The 17,964-nt window shown below is 34.7% G+C and overlaps 3 protein-coding genes across 5 annotated transcripts; 2 read left to right on the forward strand and 1 right to left on the reverse strand.

Moving 5' to 3' along the window:
- Window positions 1–4,032: 4,032 nt before the first annotated feature.
- On the forward strand, window positions 4,033–7,517 carry LOC111014685 (disease resistance protein RGA2-like). The gene has a single exon (XM_022289485.2). The coding sequence runs from the start codon at window positions 4,132–4,134 to the stop codon at window positions 7,168–7,170; it is 3,039 nt and encodes a 1,012-aa protein (XP_022145177.1). The 5' UTR covers window positions 4,033–4,131; the 3' UTR covers window positions 7,171–7,517.
- A 1,760-nt stretch (window positions 7,518–9,277) lies between these two features.
- On the forward strand, window positions 9,278–12,366 carry LOC111014686 (uncharacterized). Of its 2 annotated transcripts, XM_088123764.1 has the most exons (5): window positions 9,391–9,529; window positions 9,613–9,689; window positions 10,230–10,293; window positions 10,922–11,066; window positions 11,176–12,366. In XM_088123764.1, the coding sequence occupies exons 2-5, from the start codon at window positions 9,647–9,649 to the stop codon at window positions 11,890–11,892; spliced, it is 969 nt and encodes a 322-aa protein (XP_087979890.1). In that variant the 5' UTR covers window positions 9,391–9,529; window positions 9,613–9,646; the 3' UTR covers window positions 11,893–12,366. The 2 variants fall into 2 exon arrangements, with proteins under 2 accessions (XP_087979889.1, XP_087979890.1); XM_088123763.1 differs by lacking the exon at window positions 10,230–10,293 and having other exon boundaries at window positions 9,278–9,529.
- Window positions 12,367–13,839: 1,473 nt separating this feature from the next.
- Window positions 13,840–17,838, reverse strand: LOC111014708 (vesicle transport protein GOT1). Of its 2 annotated transcripts, none has more exons than XM_022289511.2 (7): window positions 17,742–17,838; window positions 17,267–17,333; window positions 16,655–16,746; window positions 16,465–16,545; window positions 16,276–16,373; window positions 16,101–16,182; window positions 13,840–14,195 (listed from the first exon to the last, which is right to left on the reverse strand). In XM_022289511.2, exons 2-7 carry the CDS (start codon window positions 17,295–17,297, stop codon window positions 14,157–14,159), a joined length of 423 nt encoding a protein of 140 aa, XP_022145203.1. In that variant the 5' UTR covers window positions 17,298–17,333; window positions 17,742–17,838; the 3' UTR covers window positions 13,840–14,156. The 2 variants fall into 2 exon arrangements, with proteins under 2 accessions (XP_022145203.1, XP_022145204.1); XM_022289512.2 differs by lacking the exon at window positions 17,742–17,838 and adding an exon at window positions 17,579–17,735.
- Between the last annotated feature and the right edge of the window lie 126 nt (window positions 17,839–17,964).

Genomic DNA, 17,964 nt, shown 5'->3' on the forward strand with positions numbered 1-17,964 from the left:
TGATCAATTGAAGGGAGGATCCAACAAAGGAAAATTGGAGCATATTTTGAGGAAGAAGTTGGGTTTTGAAGATCAATCGTGGAGATTGAGTCGCGGCCGATCAATCAACACGACAGATTCACTTTCTATCTCTTTTCTTTTATTTTTCTAGTTTAATCACGAACACGAGTAGCTAAATTTGCTTGTCTTAGGGATTGATATAGCCATTGACGTTTATGGATTTATTGTTTGATTTTCTTAATTAAATCCATTTGATTATTCTATTTATGTTTCTCTTTGCTTCATGTCTTTAATCTACTGTTTATAGATTAATTGATCTTAGACTTGCAATCTTACGCTCGGGAGAGTTGGTTGAGAGTTAATAACTAAGATTCATAATTAGTTTTAAGATCGGGAGATTTAAAATTCTTTTAGAGGTGGTTAAGAGACTTGTTTGTTAAAGTCTTTACTTGTTACAAAACTAAATAGGGATATTGGTTTAGTAATTTAGTAAAGGAGACTTGACTTGCGCTTGGGAGAGACAGTTGAGGTTTGAGAGTTTTTGGCCTATAGAATTGATAATTGGTTCAATCTTGTAATTAGTTCATAGATTCAATTGGTGAAATTTATTCCCTAATATCGTTTTCCTATTCACCTTACATTCTTTAATTATAATAGTTTGTGTTATTTGCTTTAATTATCATATCACAATATTCTAGTTTTTAAATAAAATTGGAAAAAAGTATTTGCGGTAATTGAAGTGATCTAGAAACCCAATCCTGATAATAATATCGGTATTTACTTACCAACTATATTAAAACTTGACTCATACACTTGTGGTTAACAATTTTTGGTACAACATCACTAGTTTTTTCTTTGTAACGGAGATGTAATGAGATTAAATTAATTAATTAATTATGTTATAATTAACTACTAAGTACTAACTTGGTACGATAATGTATATAAATATTCAAAATTCTGTCATCTATTTATTAATTAAATTAATGATTTTATAAAAGAAATGAAAAAATATACCATTACATGTCTATTTGGTTCATGAAGTTTCAAAATGGATGCTTTTAGTCTTAAGAAATAGTTCTAAATAGTCTATAAATTATTATGACCATTAGTTGACTAATACTAAAATGATGATGCAGTTAAATTGATGACTGTATTTTTCTAATTCGGTAAAATATATTAATTTAATAATTTATTTAGATGACTGGACTTTTTTTTTTCAAATTATTTCCATCCTTCCATCTTCTTCCTCTCTTTTCAGGTGAATTTTACCACCGGCCACCGGGCGCCGTCTTTCTCGTCGCAAGGCTTCGAAAAGATCTCTGATTTTATTTTGTGGTTTTTGTTCAGAAATAATTGTTTTGTCGTCCATCGCAAGAATAGATCAACGAAAAAGGGGAAATGAAACTGTATTGATGGGATGACAGTTGTTTAACCCTGAACCTTGAAGACACGTAATTCCATCAATTTAGTCAAAGGCGGAGTTATCTGAGCACGAAGTCCAGTCATGATCGCACTGGACACTCGATCGGGCTGGTTAGATAAACGGTTTACTCCACTACACCGTAACCATTGCTCCCCACTCAACACGCAGGTTTTCTATTTTCATGAGAGGGGACCATTTAATTTAAAATAGGAGCCAAACTACTCAAAGGTCATTTTTCCTTTTTCATCTATAAATACCACCTGGGAAAATGAAGACGGTATGTGAAAAAGACTAACTAATACACTTTCATATTTTTTACTTGGCACACTCGATAAGAACAACAGGATTTGTTTTGGTTTCAGTGTTCATCGTATAATTGAAATTCCCAAACCCAAACCATTTGTAAATCTGGATTGAAATTTTAATTTCAGTTTCTAAGGTTAGATTCAAATTTGTGTGTGGTTCTTCCAAAATCTCTGTATTCACTCTCTCTTCCTTTCACACCTAAAAATTACAAAAAGACAAAAACGAAAAAGGCAAACTTCGTGGATTGAGGAAGAGATAGGGAGCTCTTCCTCTCTCCTTTGTTCCACATCTGGAACGTGGAGAGAGCTCCCCTCTCTCCTTCAGAAAGGGGAAATTCAGAAAGCTCCCCTCTTTCCTGCATTCCCCCTTCGTTGAAGAGGTCGGCTAAGTTCGTCGGAGGTTGGTGGTGGTGGTAGCAGCGGTTCCAACTGACGATGAGGGAGACAGCGGGCGGCGGCCGGTGGTGAGATTCACCGGAGGAGAAGAGGAATTAGAAGATGAAAGAATAGAAATAATTTAGGAAAAAAAAAAGTCTTAGTCATCAAAATAAATGGTTATATTTTGTTAAAGTCATCCATTTAACTACGACATCATTTTAATATTAGTCGATCAAAGTAGGTAAATGATCCTTTATAACTATTACTCAAACTCAAAGACACCGTTTTGAAACTTGAGCAACCAACTAGAGGTTACTCGAGCAACCAACTAGAGGTTACTCTAAATCTCATGGACCAAATATCTATTTTTGGATTTTTTTTTTAAATTAATTTAAATTATGGTTTACCTCACTCAATCAATATCTACATTGATTATGCAGATCAACACAAATCTACCACGATAACTTTGATTCATCTTAATCAGTTATGTGTGTGTATATATATATATATATATATATATATATATATATATTTTAAAGAAAATAAGTGAAAAACACATTTTTGGAAAATGTGGAGGCTCCCTGGTTCGATCTCTTGTATCAGAGTCATGTCCCTAACTTAGTTATGTTAGTATAATACTCAAGTGCCAAACAAAAAAGTGATAATTCTCGAAAGATATAGTCATGGTATATATAATCTATGGTTGAGCCCTATTAGATACGCCGTCTCTTATTTGACTTAGATAAGAGTTGGAAAGATGAATGACTATTTGAGAGATGCTTGCTGGTGAGTTTTGAAAGATGTACTGATCATGACGTGATATGTGGTTAATTTCTATCAGGTGATGTCTTTAGCGGGATAAGAATTGAACAATTGAATAACTATTTGAAGGGAGATTCGAAAGTACTTTGTCATAAGGGAGTATTGTTGGGAATACGACAAGTCCCAAATCGGTTAAATAAAGAGAAGTTCGTAGGTATATATTATCTGAAACAACATCTTAAATAAAGGTTAGTGGTCAGGTGAAAGGGAGGTCGAGAGAAAAATCGAAAGGAGACACACTCGCATGCTCACGTACACAAACCGACGGGCCACCATGGGCAGAATAATGTGTGAAATTTGTGTAAATAGAAATTAAAATAGCCAATATAGGTCAACATAATTCACCTCTGCTCTTATGGTTGTTGTCAAGTATATGTCATGGTTTATTAAATTAAAAAAGTTGGGTTGGCCGTTAGTTCTTGTTTAAACCCAATTATGTGCCTATTTTATTACATTGTGTGCAATCCTAATTTGGAACCATTCTCCGGGAGATTGAGAAATGAGGCAGAATTTTGTTACACTCTTTTTTTCTACGGCAATCGAGGGTGGAAAAATCTACATAAGAGTTTGTTTCTTTCTTCTTGTATTTTGTCCATTGTTTTCATCTTCTTTGTGGGTTGTTCAACTTAGGGCTTGAGTTTGTTATTCTCCCTCATTCCATTTGTATTGTTCTTAGATATTGAAGCTAATATAAGTTTGCTTTCTCACCTTGCACACTAATTTCTCATCTTGCACATTGGACCACATTGGTCGAACCACTACGTCGTCTTCTCTTTCTTTACTTGATTTAGTTTTAATATTTTTTGGTGGATTATTTGGATGTTGAATAATATTTTGATAAATTTTAATATTGTTTAGTGGATTATTTGGATGTTGGATAATATTGTTTGACGAAAGGAGCAGTAAATATTGACGTGTTTTACACCACAGTTCTCATAACGTCCGAGTTTTGTATTAAAAAAAGACTTTGGATCTTTGAAAGTCGTCCAATTGCGCGTGCCGTGTTAAAGTCAAACAAAAAGAAAGGGCGACGCGTGAAGGCCTGCTGCTGCTGTGTCCATCTTGTCAAAGCAATATGGATTTTTCTACGCGCCATAATTCCCTCTAAATTTACAATTGTACAAATTCTCTTTGACTTTTTGATCCTTCTTTCTGACTATTTCGATTGCAATTCTTCGGGAAAGTTAGAGCAAAGAAACAGAGATGGCTGAATTCCTATGGACTTTTGCAGTGCAGGAAGTGTTGAGGAAGATTGTGAAAGTTGCAGCTCAGCAAATTGGTCTTGCATGGGGCTTGGAGAAGGAGCTTTCCAAGTTGACCAAGTGGCTACTCAAGGCCGAAACCATTTTAGGGGATATTAATAGGAGAAAACTACACCATGATTCCGTGAGGCTGTGGATGGAAGATCTCCAAGATGTTGTTCATGAAGCTCACGATCTATTGGATGAGCTTGTTTATGAAGATCTTCGACGAAAGGTGGAAATCGGAAAAATGAACAAGGTACGCGGTTCTATTTCAAGATCCTATAATCTCTTTTCGTTTCGTCGCAAGATGGCCAAGAAAATGAAAGACGTTACTGAAACTTTGTATAAACATTACTGTGAGGCAAGTCCTTTAGGACTAGTTGGTGATGAATCGATAGAAACAAATCAGATTGTCCTAAAGCAAATTCGAGAGACAACCTCAAATCTTAATTTTGAAGTTGTGGGGAGGGAAATTGAAGTTTCAAACATAGTGAAACTTGTTATTGACTCTAGCAATGAACATCATACGTCGATCATACCTATTGTGGGTATGGGTGGGCTCGGAAAAACAACTTTGGCACAAATGATCTTCAATCACGAGGTGATCAAAGGACATTTTGATAAAACTATATGGATATGTGTGTCTGAACCATTTATTATCATAAATATTTTAGAAGGGATCTTTCAAGGTCTCACTAAGACTTCCAGTGGCCTGAACTCTAAAGAGACTTTAGTTCAAAAGCTCCAAGAAGAGATGCATGGCAAAAAGTATTTTCTCGTGCTTGATGATGTTTGGAATGAAGAAAGTGGTTTGTGGGATGACTTAGGTGATTGTTTAAAACAGATTACTGAAAAATCTGGAAATTGTATTATTGTGACCACACGAAGTTTAGAAGTTGCAACCACCATAGAGACTGTTTCGAGTCATCATTTGAAAAAATTATCAGATGATCAAAGTTGGTTCTTGTTTAAGGGAAGTGCAAATGCGAATGGACTATCAATGAATCCAAAGTTAGATATTATTCGAGAAATTTTGGTTAAAAAAATTGGTGGCGTACCACTAGTTGCAAAAGTTTTAGGAGGGGCAATAAAGTTTGAAGGAGACTACGAGACATGGGTGAAAAAAGTCAAAAGTGTAGTAAGAAATATTTCAAAGGATGACAAAGATTTTGTTTTATCTATTTTAAAATTAAGTGTGGATTGTCTCCCACTACTCTCATTAAAGCAATGTTTTGCTTACTGCTCAAATTTTTCCAAAGATTGTGTATTCGACAAAGAAAACTTAATTCAAATGTGGATAGCACAAGGGTTCATTCAGCTACACGAAGGACATAATGAAACGACGGAGGAGGATATAGGAGAGTGGCACCTCAACTTCTTGTTGTCTCGCTCCTTATTTCAAGATGTTGTTAAGGATATGAATGAGAGAGTTACTCACTTTAAAATGCACGATCTAATACATGATATAGCTTGTGCTATTTCAAATCATCCCAAGTTATTGGAATTAGGTTCCAGTAATTGGAGTAGAAAAAGTGCAAGAAAGTTGCGCACGCTGATTTGCAATAATCAAGTCATTTATAATGAGCTGATGGATTGTGTTTCCTTACGTGTTTTAGTCCTGAACTCTGCGAAGACCGATAACTTACTAGATTCAATTGGTAAGTTGAAACATTTGAGATACCTCGATATTTCACACTATTCAATAAGAGTACTTCCAGAATCTATTGCAAAGCTTTACAACCTGCAAACACTAAAGATTGGACGTATGGAAAGCCTTCCAAAGAACTTGAGAAAAATGGTAAGTCTAAGACACTTAAAATTTTACCACGGTTACCATACCATGCAAATGCCTTCACACATGAGCCACTTGATTCATCTCCAAACACTATACGAGTTTGCAGCAGGGTTTGAGAATGGTTGTAAAATCGAAGAACTTGGGCCATTGAAAAATCTCAAAGGTAGATTGCGACTTTCAAATCTCGAGCGAGTGAAAAGTAAAGAGGAAGCCATAGCTGCAAAATTGGTCGAAAAGAAGAATTTACACGAGCTAACCTTCGACTGGAGTTTAGATTTCGAAAGAAACGACGACGACTCTGAAGTATTGGAAGGACTTCAACCACACAAAAATCTTCAATCATTGAATATTATGAACTTTGGAGGCCAAGTTCTGCCTGAAGCTATCTTTGTTGAAAATTTAGCTGTGATACGTTTGTGTGGTGGTAAAAAATGTGAGATGCTCCCAATGCTTGGACAATTACCCAACTTGGTGGAACTTGAAATTTCTTTTATGGACAGTGTGAGATGCATAGGAAGTGAGTTCTATGGAAATGGTTCATTTTCCAAGCTGCGGAAGTTTGATTTCATTGGGCTGCACAATTTAGAGCAATGGACAGAAGCAGCATCCATATCAAACAGCTTTGGATCTCTTCAAACTCTAAATGTTATTGGATGTGGAAATTTGAAAAAACTGCCAAATGGGTTAGAATTTTGCAGTTCCCTTCATGATTTGACAGTACGAGACTGCCCCAAATTGGCCTTAAATGTACAGAATATGCATAACCTGTCCAATTTGTTCATTCATGGATTCAAAGAGTTGCCTTTGGGGTTATCCCATCTCACAAACTTGAAAGAAATGGAAGTTGTTGGATGCATGCAAGATTACGACTTTAGTCCTTTTTTAAGCCTACAGTCTCTCATAAAGCTTCACTTGAATGATGTCTCAAGAATCTGCACAGAACTTCCTCAGCATTTTGAGAACCTCACTGCATTGGAAACTTTAACGATTGTGAATTTTGACGCCATTGAAGCTCTACCAGAATGGTTGGAGAACCTTGCATCTTTGGAAACGTTGAATCTTGAAGATTGCAAAAATTTGAAACGTTTGCCTTCGAGAGAAGCCATGCTACGCCTCACCAAATTAGAGCATCTGAAAGTTTTTAGATGTCCACAGCTACCGGGAAGAGGCGACCTGCTGCAGAGAGCTAAACTTTCTCGGTAGACCTTCTTTCGTCTTAGCCATGGAATCAAAGAGCTTGTGATTGTGAGTTACCTTCGTTGGGTTCTTTTACTTCTTCAACGAAGTTAGTTCAAGATTCTCGGCAAATCGATTAAAGACAGACTGACTGATCAAAGGGAAGCAAAGGATGAATCACCGGTTGATCTATGATCAAACAAAACTATACGTGAAGAATGTGATGTTGATTGACCGGTACGAAAGCAATCTCTAATTTGATCTATGCTTAGTGTGTATATATTTTTATTCTAAACTCTCCGTATCAAATTTCATTGTAAATTTGGATAAATGTTGTAATTTTCACCTTAAAGCTTTATTAAGTATGGCTTTTACTTTTTAATAAGTTTTCATTTCAACAATCATTAAAAGTAATATTCTCATGAGCATCCGCAACGAACTATCAAACATATATTTGAGATTAATAGGATTTAGAGACAAAAATGTTATTAGAGCTTTTTTCCTTTAATTTGTAAGTTTTAGTGAACTTATTTAATAGTCGATTTTTGTGCATTAAAAAAAATTAATTTTGTGCAAAGTTCTTTTTTCGGGTTCAAATTCACAATCTCTTAGTTAGAGATATATGTCAATTACTACTAAGCTAGGCTCGCTTTAGCTATAAAGCTTTATTTTCATTATATTAATGAGCGTTTTCTTACATTATTTTTTGTTGTTGAAATTAATGGGTTAATTAGAATAAATTAAATAGTGGATAAAAATTGTACCACTGGTCTAAGTTTAGGGTGTAGGATGATAAATTAAAAGTTTATCATGAAAATTTATACACTTTTATAAATTTAGAGAGAAAAATTGATTTGTTCCCTAATTTTGTTTTATCTTCTTTATCTTTATTCTTTCTATTTCCATTGCCTCACAAGTTTGATCTAATAGTTAGTTTGTATAGTTAATCTTATCCTCAGTAGATTTAGGATGTGTTTGGGAGTCACGCTAAAATTAGTGCTTAAAAAAAAAGAGATTTAAGTATAATTTATTATTTTCCAAAATCGGTGATACCTTAAAAATCAATTTTAAGTGATTTTAAGTTTTCTTAAAATAAATTTTTTAATTTGTCATGATCAATAGAAAGAGAAGTGATTTTGACAATAAGAAAAATGATTTGGCCAAAATCACTCCCAAACACACCCTTAAACTTACGTCTATAATACCTGATTTGATATACTATTGATATAATTGATTATAAGTGTTAATATACCATCAATATCTCTAATATGAATATTGATATACTATTGATATTGATATATAGTTGATGTACTTGATTTAGTATACCATTAATTTACCTAATCACAAGTTAAAATAGTCTCCATTAGGAGGATGATGATCTTCACTTTTGAATATTAATCTCCTTTAGCAGACTGGTTGACCACACAATTTGTAAATTATTTACTTCTTTGTGAAGAATCAAAGTGTGTAATTGATCTTTTTCTTTCTTTTTTCTTTTGAATTATGTCATCGATTTAAGTTTGATAATTAAGTTTATGTGTTGAAATGAATTTTACCAGTATGTTTTTCATAATGAATTAATTATGTTGTATATGTATATGTTTGTATGTATATATATAGCTTGATTGAAGACGTCCAACCTACCTTTTTTTTTCATGAGGCGGGCATTAAAAAGCTATATATATATAGTTTAACTGAAGATATTCGATTGACCTGACTTTTTCAGATGTCCCATCAAGTTCAGACAAGAACATATAAATATTTAAAGGAAAATTTGATGTGTAACATACTCAAAATTTGGTAAAACTCTAGACTTAACTTTCCTTTCTTGGAGCTAAATTTTTTATTTAAATTTCTAATAATTCACTAAATATTATAATTTTAATATTTATGGAAAAAAAATATATAGATGAAAAATGTCAAAATACAAAAGAATAAATTAAATTTTTTTAAACACAAAACAATTCGGTTAGTGTATTTAGTATTTGTAATGGACATAATAGCGATTTATTCTAGAGATAATTTTGGTAAGCAATTCCGTTTTTTATTTTCATTCCATAAGTTTTCTAAAGGAGAAAAATACCAAAATATTAGGATTAAAAGATTTATTTAGCATTTTATTTAATAATCCAAACCTGTTACTTCACGAAGACCGAAGAGTTGATTTGAAGACGAAAATAAAACGAGGCGAAAAAATGGGAGTTTTTCGTCTTCCCGCCCGTCGGTCACCATGGTCAGAACTCGAAGCAAGTCCGCCTCCGTGACTCCCGATCGGAAACCGCTCAAAACCGAACGGCAGTCGGCCGCCACCGCCACCTCCACCGCCACGACGCCGAAAACACCGCTTACCAGTTCCACATCCATCATTCCTTCCTCACTCAAATCTGTATGTTTTCATCGATTTCCCCCGGAGTAGAACGCTTTCTCATGTTTGAGTGATTTATTCTCTTTGTATTCTCACTCGATTAGGTTTTTCTGTACGATTGGTGGCTCGTAAAGGCTGATGATGGTGAGGGATTGGCTGTCGGAGGGTTTGCTTCCAGAGAGTAAGGCATTGCTTCCCCTAACTCTTTCGATTTTTCTGCTTAATTCGTTTTCATTGGTTGTTTTGTGTTCTATGGAGAAACATATAAAATAAAAGATAGAGACGAGACTATGCCATGATTGTGTGACTCAATGTTGCTGCTAAAGATAAATTATTCACAGTATCTATATTCACCGGTTTATCTGTATTCTAATATTTGATAGTGATGTTAATTTGAAAGGAACTTCTCTGTGAATTGGTGAGACTTTGAAATTTATTGAAAAACTGATCGATAGCTAATAAATTGAAGACACTAATTCAACTAAGATGAATAGTCTGATGTAATGCAGTTGTCTTAATTTTAACACAGAAAGTGATCCATGAATTGAAAAGTCTGGCATTGTGAAAATGGATGGTGAAATCTAACTTTTGAAGATTGCTCAGGACAGTCTGGTGCTATAATGATTCCTTCCTCTCCTGTATCCAAAAGGATCGCATAATCTTGAAGTATTAGCCTCCTGGAATTTGTCGTTTGTAAATTTTTGTTCAATATTCTTGTCAGCACAATGGAGGCTATTTCTAAGGTGGTTTCCACGAGAATCTAGATATTCAAACTTCCTAAGAAGGTTAAAATTTTCATTTGGTTGCTTATACATTTTGAAGTTAAAATGTTTGACGTCATCCTGAAAAAAAATTGATATATCATGTTGATCATAAGCTATGAGTTATCCACAAAATAGTGGTGGAATGTCTTTGGTGTTTTCAATTTCAAAGTAGCATAAAAACGGGGATGAGTAATCATCAATGGGTGCTGACAAAAAAAAAGAAATTCAACTGGTGTCAGCTCTCAAATACCAGAGAACTCATTGATCAACTGCTTTCAGGTTACCTGTGAAGGTAGACCCAGATTTTGTTCTTGAAAAGGGAAAGGTTGAAAGAAATTAATAGAACCGCAGAGTATGAAGGCGATAAATGATGAAATCTTCCGAAGGAGAAAAAGTGAAGCCGTTCATTCTTTATGCATGCATTTTTTTTCAAGACTGAGGAATTAAGTTCTTGATTATTGACCTTCCTTCTATTGGTCTGATTGTGTAAAAAGGCAAACTGTTTCCGTTGGCTCATAGATTCAGATCTTATCTGTGCTATTTCTTCTTCATTGTGCTGTGGACCTAGTTGGTTGCACTTATTTCCCTTCTTTTGGGCATGGGGATTAATGCTTTGTGTTCAAAGATTTTTTCTCATTCATTATTGCAGAAGAGCTGGGTTTAGAGTATTTTATTCTGCAGCGATTTCTAAGAGACATGAATCCACCACTCTTGAGGCAACAGATGGCATTATCATTACAGTCAGTGGCTTCATAAATAGATCAAGAACACGTGAAAATGGCTTTCCACCGAAGGTATGTTTGGAAACCATTGTTCTTATTTCTCCTTTCTGTTACTACCCTCCTTAATATTATTGGAAATATCTTGAAACTGAGGAAAATTAATGACATACAACTTGAGCAGGTGTACAATCATTTCCTTCTTGGTTTTCCCTTCAATTGGAAAGACTATATGTGTTCTAGTTCGGATAAAAAATCTCCTTTCCAGTGTATTCAAGCAAGTACCTCTCATTCTGGCCGTCAAGGTACAAGCCATAGTTTAGAACCTGACTTGGATGATCTTGCGGTAACTAGGTTGCAAGATATCTTCTTGTCCACTTATGGGGAATCTAGTCATTACCTCTTTGCGAAGAGCCCAAATTCAGTTAGTACTCCAATGGAAATTTTTAAGTCCGGACTAAATAAGACCCCCAAAGTTTCTCAAAGAGTAAATTCCTATCAAGATCTGAAGGAACAAGGTTTCCAGGATGAGGGGAAAAATGATGTCGTAAAGGATCCATTGCACGCCAGTCAAGAACCTAAATCTAAAACCGACATGGAATTCCCGATTTCAGGAAGCAGAGGTGTTTGCACAAGAAGCATGTCAAAGTTGAAAAATTCTAGGAACAGAAGTAAAGAGAGTCTCATGTCAGACTCTCGGAAGAGGCAAAAGCATCGGGAGAATAACTCTTCATGTGAAAACTTAGGCAAGGGAACTGGACAGAAAGTTAAAAGTAGTTCAAATGTTACATCAAGACACGACTTTTCTATTAGATCTGATAAGGATGTTGACGCAAGCACAGATAAATCTAAGAGTAGAAGATCAAGTCTTAGGCTGATGAACAGAAAGCAGAATCAATAAGTGATATGCTCTGAGTTTTATGAAATGGTGAAGGTATGAGATTAGTATAATTCACTCCGAGTTCATCCCATAAAGATGGATATGTAAATCAAGCATCTGCTGACTTTTGAGTTCAGCCTAAGGATCACTGTCAGACATTTGAGTTCAGCCCCCGGATGCGATCCATCTTGGCTGACTTTTGCAGTATGACCTCAGTGGTTTTTCGGTTATTAAATATTGTCTTTGAAGAGATTCTTTTGCCTCAATTCTACTGGCAGGGTCTAGGAAAGGTAGAAATTATCCCACAATTGTAGATGTCTACTTTTTTTTCTTATTACTGTGTATGCATATGAATTGCTTCTGAGAGGATGTGTATTTCTAAGGATTTAGAAAAATGGTAATCTCCTTTTGGGATCCAATTGATTCTTTTGGCTTATGAACAGACTTCTATATTCCTATGAGATTCGGTGGAAGAGTTTCTTTCTTTGCTTTGAATTTCTCTGCCCTTTTACTTTTACTTTTCCTTTATTTGATCTGTGTGGATGTGAATGGTATAATCTTGATGATTGATAGTTGTGAGTTGTGACCACATTGGACCTTGTAGCCGTATTAAATATTTCGAGTTTGTCCATCTTTATTCTTTGCAATAGTCTTGTTACTTTTTTACATTACAGGGGATATGTGTTACATATTTACATACTAATATAATAGATATATCATATATACTAACAGTACATATGAGTTACATACAATGGATTGAAAACTGAAATCATGCACCACCCCACCCTAGAATCTTTTTTTCTTCTTTTTTTTTTGTTGTTTTTTGTTTTTCTTTTTACAGTTTGAACCCTGAAATGTAGAGAGAAACAAAGATGAGCACTTTACCACTTTTACACGTTGCTCACATCCACAACAGAGAATAGTTGTGTGCAAACATCCACCTTAACATGAATATAGTTCGGTGGTAATTGACACGTACTCTTTTCATTGAAGTCGGAAGTTCGAACCCATACCTCCAATTTGATTTTGTTGTACTATAAAAAGTTATTATTATTTATATATTTTTTTAAAGATTAGTTACGGGATGAACTTGTCTCTTGAGAAAAAATAAATAAAAAAAAATCTATTAAAAACTAGAAGATTTCAAGACCTCTTTTTTTAATATTTAGTATATGTGGAGATGAATATTTGAATTCACAACTTCTTTTGGTCGTAGATAGGTGTCAATTACTGTTGAACTATACTCATGTAAGGTTAAAAAAGAATGTCGTCTACCTCCACAATGTCGTCTACCTCCAACTGTGTAATTAAAGCTACAATACTTTTAAAAATAATTTGTAAGTATTTATATTTGAATAATTAATTATTACTTTTTAAAATATCAGAAAAAACTCGGTAAGCATGAAGCCATTGGACAAAAATGAAAAATTTTTACCCATTATTATAATATAGATTTATCAAGAGGCTCATTTGTGTTGTTATACCTTGTAAATATGTCCTTAAATGAGTTCATCCTAAAATAAACTTTAATCTAAACAATTGACAGACCTCAAAACCATCAATGCAGTACCTATATCTAAAGGTAGATGCGAAGGAAAATTACTACTGAGATTCAGCTATTCATCGCTCCAATACGTCCCTTTTCACTAATATATATATATATATATATATATATGTAGTAGCAACATAAGAACAAATAGTAACATTAAAACAAGAATTGGACGTCACAAATATTCACTTTATCAGATGAAGTCAAAAGTCAAGGCAATACTTTATTCGGATCCCAAATCTTGAAAAGGAAATCGGAAGCAAATTGATCTCCACTCCCCGTCCAAGACAGGGCATAGGGTCTGGGGATCCTTTTTTCTTCTCTTTTTCCATCTCACCAAACAAAAAGTTGGGGGAAAAAATGTAAATCAGTCACCCAAAAAAATCTGACACATTGTTTTCCATCCTTGTTACAAAGAATGACAGCAAGAATTTTGAAAATTTGCAACTATAGAATGTTCAAATACACGTGACAATTACTTTTTACACAAATGAAATATCAAAAACCAAAAGGGGGAAGAAAAAAAAAAGAGAAACTAAAGTTTGTGTCTGTTTCTTTGTTTTTTTTTCCTATCTTTTTTTTCTTCTTTTTTCTGGATAACAGATAAGCTCATTATCATCATTATCAACTGCCAAAGTATTTTCTACTCTCGCGATCTGAACAAAAACTGGGCCTCCAAGCAAGAGTGGTTTACAACTTACAAGTTCACCTACCAACAGATTTATAACTTCTGTGCTCAAACAGGTACACGTCTACCCCGATATTTGTCAACGAACTGCAACAGCAGAAAACACAGTCCAGAAAAATTAACAACGCATACTCGGAATTCAAACAAAAACTCAATGCTGACTGATTTGGACTACTGCAGATTAACTAGTCCATGAAAGTAAATGCAGAAGGAAACCAAGAATTTAGTACAGCATGATGTAAACTAATACGTTAACCAGGATGATATTAGAGCATTTGGTATAGTTTCAGACACCAGGGAAAATATTGGCCATATTGAAACTCGTAGAACTTCGATAGAACTCCATTAGAAAGGAAAAGGATAAACCTTAACCTTAACCCTACATCATGACCTATAACCTACCCCCACAGGGAAAATTAAATATAATAAAACTCTCTTCTAACTACTTTTATTCATCACTCTTCTCTTCTCATCCTCTTCCCATTAGTTAATACCACTCTACATTGTTCACAGTTAGGTTGGCTATCTCAGAGAAGTTTGCACCTCCTGCATCTCTGTAAGGACTAAGGTGGCTACGCTCAGTAACATTGGGTATTTGTTATATGCATTCACTACCTTACTCTCCCACCTAGGTTTTTACCGTATATATAAGTCATAATCTACGAGCTTGGCAATTCACGAAGATAATGACACCCTACCAACCTATGCTCTGAATGAAATATGGGACTTTGTTGGTCCATTGGAAAAGCAAATCTTCATCCATATGGTCTCCATTTCCTTATAGTCATCCCTATGGCTAATAATGCACTCTCCTCGTGAATTGCCTTATGCATATATGTCAGAGAAGAACAAATCAGAGACTGAAGAAAGCCACTGGCCTTGGATCCAATGTCGACATCTAGGGCATCTGTTTCAATGATAATAGGTTTTGAAAAGTTTGGAAGTGCCAAAATAGGAATAATAATCATGGCTGTCTTCAGCTTCTCAAAAGCATCTTGGCTAGCCTTATTCCATGAGAAGCTGTTCTTAAGTTGTTGTGTCAAGGACATGGCAATTATGCCATGATTGTCTACGAATTTACAATAGTAGCTACAGATGTTCAATAATAGCCCGTTTCCTAGTTATCAATAAGTCTCATATTTTATTTTCCACCATTGATGTTGTACCAAATTGTTTCTCACTCTTCTTTGTGTAATCTATTGACAATGAACTATTTAATATTGTACTACTTGATGCAACAATCTGGATCCTCACATTCAATTTCCAAATATCAACATCCCCAGCATCCAAACTTTTGTGTCAAAGGTGACTCCATTACAACCTCCACTACTACCTTCCATCTTGTCAGCCGCACTTTGGAATAGCACTTGCATTTCTAAAGAAGACATCTGGCATCCTTACATTTATTTCCAGGAATTGAAGCTTCTAATTATCACCACATTATCTTTAGTTGCTTCACTCAAGTTTCCATTACCTTATCCATTGATTTATTTAACTCCTTCCCAACATTAGAAAGTTTATGCTTAACGTTGGTCTGTATGACCACAATCTTCTCTTGACTTGTACTACTTCTAGTCTTGTCTCCATCTTTTTTGGTCAGACCATTCCTAGTACTTCACTGCTCTGATGCCATGTGATATAAACCAAGCAAGAATTCCATAATGAAAGGCCAAAGATACAAGATTGAGGTATTTTGGGAGACCCCAATGCTATCCTTATACTAGATTCCACGAACCTAATACCCGCACCTTACATCATCACCTATATAATCCCCGCCTCCAAGATTTTTATCTTTTAACCACCTTTACTCCCTTTCTCTTCCTCACTCATCCTCCACCAATTAGCTAAAACCGCTTGTGGCCTATATATCTATATTGAAAATAATGTAACTCAATATGTAACTATTAATTCAAAGAGAAAACTCCATGGAATAAAATAATTATAACTAGATCAAAATTGATCCAAACAACTGATAAAAAAGTATGAACTAACCGATCTGACATATGGTTGCTGGAATAACCATCCAAGAATAGGAATTTTCTGAAGAAAGACTGCCAATGTTGGCCAGAAGCCACTGCACATCAAAATTTATTAGCATACAGCACAACCAAATATTAAAAAAGTATATAATGCAAATTGAACTTGTGGCCGCATATATCCAACAAACCTGAAAAGGACAACAAAACCATATGCTTCCAACATCATGCCAAACATCGGCCATCCTATGATAACAAAGAAGAACCCTACACCAAAAGAAATTGTTCCCTGCACAATTGAAGAAAAGTACATCGTCAAAAAAAATGCATGCATGATAAAAGGCAGGCAAGAGGGGAAGAGTCTCTCAAGCACGTCTAACCTTATAATTTTGACGTTTCATAAAGAATTGCATGGTTGACTTGAATCCAATGGTGAGAGTTACTCCTGAGATAAACAGGATCTGATTCAGTGAATCAGAAAAGAGAGGTGGTGTTAAGAGCTGAATTTGGAATTGAATGAATTATAAACCTTTTTACTTTGGTTGAAAAAAATATAAAGTTAACACTTACATTTCCCATGGCAAGTAATCCCTTGTCAAAGAAGAAGACAATTCCCAGGAATGAGAAAAATATCCCAAATCCAGTAAGTCCTAGTCCAATCTCTGCTCATTTGCAATCCTCGTTAATTTCATTACAAATTAACAATTCCATATAAGAATCAAAATAACTAATAAAAATCACATAGCCTGCACTCCTTTATAAATGAATTGTTCCAAACTAGACACAAAAATCAATAAAATATGCAGAGCATTGAATATGTGTCAAAGAAACCTAGGACTGAATAAGATACAAATTTATATCAATAGTAACTGGGCACTAAACTTAGTGAATGACCGTAATTTTATTCCAGCACATTTCGATTCCTAGAACGCAAGCACAGACGAGAAACAAAACAAAAGTACTAGATTAACGTCATTATATTACCATTACCTAAGTCTGATTAACAATACTCAACCCTAAGACCAACAGAACACTCATTTCAAACTTTAAAATTACCAAATAACAAACGCAATAAAATGATAACATAACAGTGAAGAAGCCTAATCCTAAACCAACAACTAATAACCTCATATGAGAAACAGATCCAACAAAGATAAAACGTCGAAAAAAAATTGAACTCACTCTTGCGGTCATTCATTTCGAAGGAAACCATATCTGCTGAAACTAGAAATTCACCTCCCTGCCTTCACTGCAGAAATTGCAAAACGAAAAAAAGAAAAAAGAAAAGAAGAATAAAACTAGTTAATCAAATAAGCAACACAACTTCAATCGGCAAAATCCTAGGGTTAGCACGGCAAATAGAGAAAAGTCGTACAAGAACTAGATGAAGTTCAATCTCAATCAATCAGGAGAACAAAGAACTAGGATTCGTCAACGAATCTAAGAAAACTTACAACACACACATATATAGCAGATAGGGAGAGAGATTTTTACATGAATCGAATCAGTACGAGCAGAAGAGAGAGCGCCAAATCACAGTACGATTATTCAACAAAAACGAAACGGAAAATTCAAGGAATATGAATCTTCCGCGCAGAATTTTTTGACGATGATCTTGAGAGTGAAAAAGAGAAGAGGGAAAGAGAGCGAGAGGAACCTGAAGTGCAGACAGAAATGGATGAACTCTACACGAAGAGGAGAGCTGTGCAGGCACGTGCGAGTGGGCAGATGGCAGATGCGATGCGATATCCCACAAATATATATATATTTTTACAAAATATATAAAAAAATAAAGTAAAATTGGAAACTTGGAGTGGAAGGGAACTGATGACTCTTAACCAATCAGAAAGCGAGGAATGGTAATTTAATTTTGATTTTTC

This window comes from Momordica charantia (genome assembly GCF_013281855.1).
Source record: "Momordica charantia cultivar OHB3-1 chromosome 5 unlocalized genomic scaffold, Mcharantia_2.0 BLBB01000005.1, whole genome shotgun sequence".
Taxonomy (NCBI): Eukaryota; Viridiplantae; Streptophyta; class Magnoliopsida; order Cucurbitales; family Cucurbitaceae; genus Momordica; species Momordica charantia.